The 7,947-nt window shown below is 35.0% G+C and overlaps 1 protein-coding gene across 1 annotated transcript; it reads left to right on the top strand.

Moving 5' to 3' along the window:
* The first annotated feature begins 3,839 nt into the window (after positions 1 to 3,839).
* On the top strand, positions 3,840 to 5,255 carry LOC130055054 (uncharacterized). The gene is made up of 4 exons (XM_056166238.1): positions 3,840 to 3,987; positions 4,083 to 4,286; positions 4,411 to 4,542; positions 4,663 to 5,255. Exons 2-4 carry the CDS (start codon positions 4,196 to 4,198, stop codon positions 4,965 to 4,967), a joined length of 528 nt encoding a protein of 175 aa, XP_056022213.1. The 5' UTR covers positions 3,840 to 3,987; positions 4,083 to 4,195; the 3' UTR covers positions 4,968 to 5,255.
* Positions 5,256 to 7,947: the final 2,692 nt, after the last annotated feature.

Below are 7,947 nucleotides of genomic sequence, written 5' to 3'. Positions count from 1 at the left end.
AGTAATATCAATAATATTAATCTAATTATATGCAAAAAAAAAAAAAAAAACCCAAACAAATTACCTCATCTAAAATCAGCAGAGGAAGAACATAGCACATGGATTTTCCAAATCCCGTTGGTAAAATTCCTATTGCATTTCTGTTATTCAGTATGGCGTGAATGATATTTATTTGTTTTTTCTTCAAATTGAAATTGAAAGGGTACACTGTTTTAACATCTCTTTCAAACGTGTCTTCAATATCGTTAAGGTCCATTGCTACAGCGCAGTAGTAAAATGGCGCGAAAAATGGGGGGGGGGGGGTTGCACACGTTTTGCCATATAATTATCGTATCATTTTATGTACCCCCCTCCCCAATATTAGAAATTCGGTAAATAGGTTTTTGAAGTATTGTAATGTAACCATGTCCGACTTAGAATAAAGATGATTTGATTTGACCCACCCCCTTTCCTGCTTCAGACGTCTTTGCAAATTGAGACATTCATCATAAATTTTAAAATTAAGGTAAATGGTTTCTTCTTGTTTAGCAAAATGTAATCGGTAAAAGAAGCTATAGTTCTTGCACTCTTGGAGAAATAAATGACAAAATCTGTTGATTTATTGAATTACTTTTATTAATGGAACTTACATTTGTTCCAATCCTTAAAATTTTCATCATATTATCAATTTCAGGCCCTATGAAATATATAGAATCCATGAGCGGGGGGGGGGGGGCTCCACTCCTGGGCCCCTACCAGGGCTTTGCCCTGGACCCACTGGGGCCTCAAGGCGGTCCCAAGACCACCTTCCTCATAATCTTGCGCCCCTAACCAAAATTCCTTTTAATGTATGATCCTGTGGACTTTACATTGACCTTTCACCTAATTGATGAAAATGTAAACATTTTTTATTCAAATCTTGGTAGACTTAACAAATCTATACCATTCAATTCATTTTAAAAGATCTGTACATGTTTCTAGTGTTGTTTGTGTTTGTAGAGTTCCGCTAAAGCATCTGCTGCAAGAATGATAGAACATTCAAATTATAAAAGAGCATTTACATCACTCTACAAGAATTACAGAGGTGCAAGGAAAGCCATCATAACTCTTATCCAGAATATCATTCGGAAAGAAATCAACAGTTTCTTGAAAGTAACTAGCATTCTCTCTCAACCCTGCACCATAGAAACGATGGAGAAGTTAAATTGGGATGACATTTTCTTTGAGATGAAGCACAAAATACCTGTGATTTTCACATCTGTGGTGAATGCAGTTACAACAAGGAAGACAGAGATAGATTTGAAATGGTAAAATACATACAGATGGTTAAAACATATGATATCAATCGCACAACAATGTTAAGCATAAGTTCTAATTATCAGTTTTGAGGAAAAGGAATCATTACATCCAATCACTGTTTGATTAAAAAAAAATCCTTTTCCAACTCATTTTTCATGAATACAATGTATTTTTCTCTGTAATAATTGAGAAGTCTTGTAGTTTATCAACAGGAAGAAGTCTTAAGCCTGTAATAGGCATGTGTATGTCCATGCTGCTACACATGAGATGTCCTTCAAAATTCAAGTTGATGCAAAGCATAAATGGCATCGAATTATGGCGAAATGGAGCCCAAAGAAGGGTAGGTAAATTTTGAGCCATATTATAAGTTTGTTTTGTATGTATATCTTGTGTTTTAAAAATGTTGACCTTTTTATAACTTCAGATATTCCAACACTACAACTATATTGGACTTTCAATGAGCAGACAAACAGTAATGCGACTTTTGTCGACCTTGAGAGTTCATGCAGACAGTGATTTGATGAAAATGATAGCAGATATTGAGGTACCTCACAAATTAAAATTTCTTTAATGTTTAGTTTAACTTCCAGACTCCTCAATTTTTGGGATTTTAGGTATTTCCACGAATTACAAAGATTAGATGAAATGTAGTACTTCAATAATTTGATTTCAGAATATGACTGTACGAGGTCCAGATGACACTTTACCTGCCGAAAAAAGCTCTACTACATCAGTAAGTATTATAACCTATAGTGTATTATTAAATTTATTGATCATTATTTCATTCATAGTATTTTTTCAATTCTTTTATTTACACAGGATCCGTTAACAAGCACTGAGGACATATTTTTAATTACATGTATATCTTTGATTATACATAAAATATTTTAAACATTTGAAATATTTTATGTTAAAACAATTTATTTTACAATAACGATTGAAAATGACTGCACAAAATTCATGTTTCTTTCATGCATTAATCTAAATAATTGATTGATTATGCAAAATCTTACATCATAGGGTGGAACTACTTTAAGAAGGAAGTTCACAGCTGTTTTGTACATATTTTACAGAGACAGTGCCTCCAGGATTTACACTGGTATGGGACAATGTTGGGAAACAAATTAAAGCCAGACATCAAAATACAGGAAAGCAAAATAAAATGAAACTCTGGGCTTTATCTTATGCTGCAAAGAATATAATACCATCTTCCCTTCTAGACAGCCATTTAACATGCCCAGCAAAAGATATACCATTGGAAAACTTTCTCCCTACTGCTAGAGATGTAGAATGTATAAAAGCAAGAGTGAAATATGTGGTGTCCAAGATTATAGTGAATCATATTCCCTTTTTCAATGAGAATTTTAAGAGCTGTGTACCACGCCACATAAGACATCATTACTGGAGGGAATCATCAAAGCAATCTGAAGTGGTAAGATTTGTTTATGATGTATGTAAATAAAGTATCCTCCTTAAGAGATAAAAACAAAAAATGTGAAATTAATCAAATGAACATTTCTGTGCAGTTACTTTTAATTCTTTTTTATATGTACCTGAAAGTAGTTGAGTTGTTCTAAAAATATTCATTATTATACAGATAAACCTCGGAGTTCTTCATGAAGACCCTTCAACTATTGCTGGAACAATTAAGATCCTTTCACATTTGCATCAGTATGTGCCAAACAGAAATGGGGAGTTGGTAAGAACTCTCAGTTTTGGAGATGGATTGTCTTGTGAAAGGCACAATGATTCTCATAAAGCCAGGTCCAACGGTGCTACCCCATCTGACAGGCTACAAGGATTGGAACCTGCTGTACAGGAGTTCCATAAGAGAATGCTGCTTATGCAGGTATTGCACATTATTTTAGGGTGAACATCAAAATTATGAAATAATACAAATGTACAATATGAAATATCAGACATTCTTTTGAGAGGAAAAATATGTTAACAAATGTTTCATCTAAATATGCTTTTTGAGTATGTCACATACACCATTTCAAATTTGTTAGTAGATTTTAATTATTATGTGTTAAGTTTTTCTTAATTTCTTAAATGGCCATCCATGTACTTGTGTACTTCTAGGATGTGATTGATCAGTTCTTCAAAGGTACTAGCATCACTGAAAAGGGAACACTCTGTCACCTGAGAAATGTATTTGGACATCGAAATGTAACAAAGGATGTTGGAAATAGTTTTAATCATGTAAGTGACTTCATCTTGTTTGTTACATTGGGATATACAATCCTCCTAACAATGAGCATTTTGGGTATGGAGAATATAGAGGACCAGCCTATGGATTGGATTCAGGTTGATGAAATGACAAAAGATGAAAAGATCAAATATCTAGACAACTTATCTGCCAAAATTGTTGACTTTCTGTGGAGAGATCTGAGGGTTTCAGATGTTCTTATGGAGAATGACGAGAAAGCATATGAATATTGCATATGCAAAGAGGGTATGTGAAATTTCTTTTGAATTTAAATTCTACACTTTAATATAAAAAAAATTGAACATGAACATTCATAATTCATTTTTATTAAATGTGTCATAGATAAAGACAAACCAATGATTGAATGCAGTGGAATTAACTGTGTGCGGGGAAATGGTTCCAACTTGATTGTGTTGGTCTTGCTGTAGAGGATGTGCCAGATGATGATTGGTTTTGTTCGGGAAGATGCAGTTCAAATGAAAAGGCACCAGAAAAGAGGGGTACCAATTCTTCCGTATCTTCTCTTATTATTTTATATAATTTGGATTCACTTTGTATAGCCTGTTATTGATATTGATGCATATATATCGTGCAGGTAAAGCAGCTGCTGATCCCATTGATCACAAACACGAGTATGTCACAGCATTACTACTTCAGGGCCTACTAGATCAGACACAAAGAGATTGTGTACGAGAGAATGATGGTCCAATGCTCATGCGATTATGGAAAATGAACATCATCCAATTCCACAATAGGAATCACCATAAATATGTAATATTGGCTCACAAACTTATAGCAGGTATTATAACATATGGTTTGATTTAAATCAATAGTATGGCATGTGTACATGTACATGTATTGAATGCTTTGTAATTGACATTTCAATCATATTATAAACTCGCACAATTTTATTTCGTTTCCAGGGATAAGTGGTTGGTTACCACTACGTTTGCAAAAAGATTTGCTATGGAACAGAACTGTGAATTTGTCAGGTGGACCTGGTAAAAATTTGGAAATGGATTTGGTGAATGAAATGTTGAATAAAGAATTCAAAGGTAATAAAGAAATATACAATGCCAGTTTCTTTTTTAAAGAAGAAAGGATACATATTTTAAAATAGTTATTTCATATACATGTATTTATCAATTCTAAGTGATATCTTAATTTTTTTCTAGAGTCATTAAAGGATGCTGGAGGAAATTTGACAGTGGAAACTGTTTCCAGGCACAGCCAGCTGGTTGGTCATTTAGGACGGAAACTGGATAAATTCTTTGTGAATGTTTCAGATGTTGAGGAAAAGCAAAGAGTCGTTTCACCAGCAAGGGATTTCTGTCAAGACATCAGACTATTTATTAACATGCTGATGAAAGAAAAATTATTTGATTATGTTAAAGGAAGAGCCTTTAAATCTTTTCCAAATTTTGTACATGTAGGTGCAGCAAAGGATCCTGTGAGATTGAGAAAAAAATCAAACAGCTAAGTTGCAAGCTTGACAGACTTCCCAAAATTGTTTGAAATCATTGTTTGATTGTATAATTCTCTTTTTCGTCACACTCAACAATTTCCGTTTCTCACTCAGTGTCACACCAAATGTTTATTAATTTTTTTTAAAATTTCTTCCCCCGTACTATTTATTAGTTTTTAGTCACTCAGTTGATGCCCTTGAAAGAATCCATTTAAAAAAAAAAAGGATATATTGAAACTCATTTCTTATCGTAATTTTTTATTACTTTTTCAAAAATTATTTCCATCCCACGAGTAACAATAGTGTCTGTAGAAATAGAATTGAAAATAAAAATATTAATCGTTTTGTTTATCTATAGATGTATATAACTTACAGATATCTATTTATTTGGGGGGGGGGGGTGCTCTCTTTCTTGTATTCGTTTAATTAAAAGAAAAATCACTAAGTGAATTTACAGGAAATACAATGCGTGTGAGGAAAGAATAAAGTTTAAACAAAAAGTAGGCTTGTTTTGTGCGTTTTACTTTGAGTACGCATTTCACCCCTCAGGGGGCCTCTAGCTGTTTTACAAAATGAGGTGACGCATGCGCTGAAGTCATTGTTTATAATGGAGGCGAATTTGACAGCAAAAGGATGTTGTGTTTGAAATGACGACGATTATAGTTGCTTTAGTGTGGAATTGAAAAGTTTCAGTTGGATTTTATTGTGGGAAAAACATTCACGAATTGATTGGGGTAAGTTTTCGAACGATTCACATCAAATGTAAGCTGAAATAAATTCAAACCGAAGCGCGAGTGATTTCCCACATACTTTATGAAGGCTTGGGCAGAAACGAGGGGGATAGAAAGACCGAATATAAATAACCCCCTCGTTTCCACAGAAACTAGGTCAAGACGAACAGAAGGCAAAGTTTGCTAGACATTACGAACAGATTTAATGAAAATGTGGACCAACCTGTTGCCAAACGTACCGTGCAGCTTCATCTCCATAAGCATGGTTTCTCGAGGCGTGTTTCGAAGAAGAAAGTGGTTGTGAAGGAAGTTAACAGGAAGAAAAGATTGTCTTGGTGCAGGGAAGAGACGATTGAAAGTAGAAAATTATTGGATCAGAGTTATTTTTTCGGACGAATCTAAAATCATGATAGGACATAATTCAAGTTTTACGGACTTTTTTTCCCGCATGTACAACTTTGAAATTTGGTCACTATAATAATCTCTCTCAAGAATTTTAAATTTGAGTTTGCATTTCAGCTGGATTGGTCCATCCTTGACCTACTTTAGGACTAGAAGTATGTAAAATCGTTTCTGGACCTTTTTTCGTTACAGATACAGATATTGCCCTGCAACTTACACATAAGATTCCTTTCAGAGGAATACAAGTTCAGTTTGCATTTCAGCCTACATTAGAACTAAAGGTAGGTCAAACAGTTTTACAGGCTTTTTTCATTACAGATACAAACAATGCCATGATATTTAGTCATAGGCTTCCTCTCGGAAGAATATAAGTTTAGTTTGTATTTCAGCTGGATTGGTCCATCCATGACCTACTTTTTAGAAAAAAAATGGGTCAAACAGTTTTCCGGGCTTTTTTTTCGTTATGATTAATTGTTGTTAAATGTCTCTCTCGAGAATATTGCACTCATATGAAGACGTCACCACTGCCGGTGAAGGGCTGCAAAATTTAGGCCTATGCTCGGCGCTTATGGCCTTTGAGCAGGGATGGATTTTTATCGTGCCACACCTGCTGTGTCTAAAGGTAGGTCAAGGATGGACCAATCCAGCTGAAATGTTAACTGAACTTGTATTCCTTTGAGAGGAAGCCTTTAACCAAATATCAGGACAATATCTGAATCCATAATAAATAAATGAAAAAAGCCTGGAAAACTGTCTGACCTACTTTTAGTCCAAAAGTAGGTCAAGGATGGACGCAAACTGAAAATGTATTCCTCTGAGAGGAAACCTTTGACTAAATATCAGTACAATATCTGTATCCATAACGAAAAATGCCTTGGGGATCCGGGTTAGAATAGGTCCTCAGTACCCCTTGCTTGTCGTAAGAGGCGAGTAAATGGGATGAGACCGTAAAAACTGAGGTCCCGTGTCACAGCAGGTGTGGCACGATAAAGATCCCTCCATGCTCAAAGGCCGTAAGCGCCAAATTATTCCTTTTTCGCAGAATATTCATAAACTGCGCTTCTAAATCGAAAACGAGGCTACCGGCAAATCCAGCATAAACAAGTATGGCGTCAACCTTAGATGGATGCAAGAACGACAGGCATTGTTGCGTGTATAACTGTAATGGAAATGGACATCGCAACCCTGAGCTCTCTTTTCATCAAATCCCACAAAAATTGGAGCTTCCCATTAGTTCCCAAGGCTTGGATACATGCTACCGGTATTCGGAGGGATCCTGGTCCATTATTCAGAGTATGTTCATATAACTTTGTAATGTACCAAATAATACGGAGAGATGACCCCTTACCTTATAGAATTAAGTAGGCCTCGAAATAGGTTGGTCCTTACACGTGTGTACGTCAGTGTGTGTTTAATGAAATGACTTCAAACAAGTCTTAACGGTTTATAATCTTTCTAACAGATCTGTGATCAAACCGTTGTTTGCTCACGTCATTTTAAGAGGGACGACTTCAAATGGACCCCAGTAAGGAAGACACTCAAGAAAGTGTTCCTTCCATATTCAACTGGAAATCTGACGAAAAACTTGCACGACGGGAAATTTTTAAGCATCCTGTTCCAGAGAAAATGCCTAGCTTTGATACTGATGAGCGGTCTCAAATGACAATTTAAATTTGAATGTGGAGAGGTAATGGCATTTAAAAAAAATCTCTATAATTTATGTGATAGTCAATCAGAATGAATCAGGATATATTCATAACATTATATAGGCCTATATGTATGTGTCATTTTATTTAACAGAAGGTCAGACTAATTTTACAAGAAACACATGTGATAATGGAAGCAATGTGGGTTTTTTTTTC

This window comes from Ostrea edulis, chromosome 5, assembly GCF_947568905.1.
Source record: "Ostrea edulis chromosome 5, xbOstEdul1.1, whole genome shotgun sequence".
NCBI lineage: Eukaryota > Metazoa > Mollusca > Bivalvia > Ostreida > Ostreidae > Ostrea > Ostrea edulis.
This window is presented reverse-complemented; position numbering and strand designations above follow the sequence as displayed.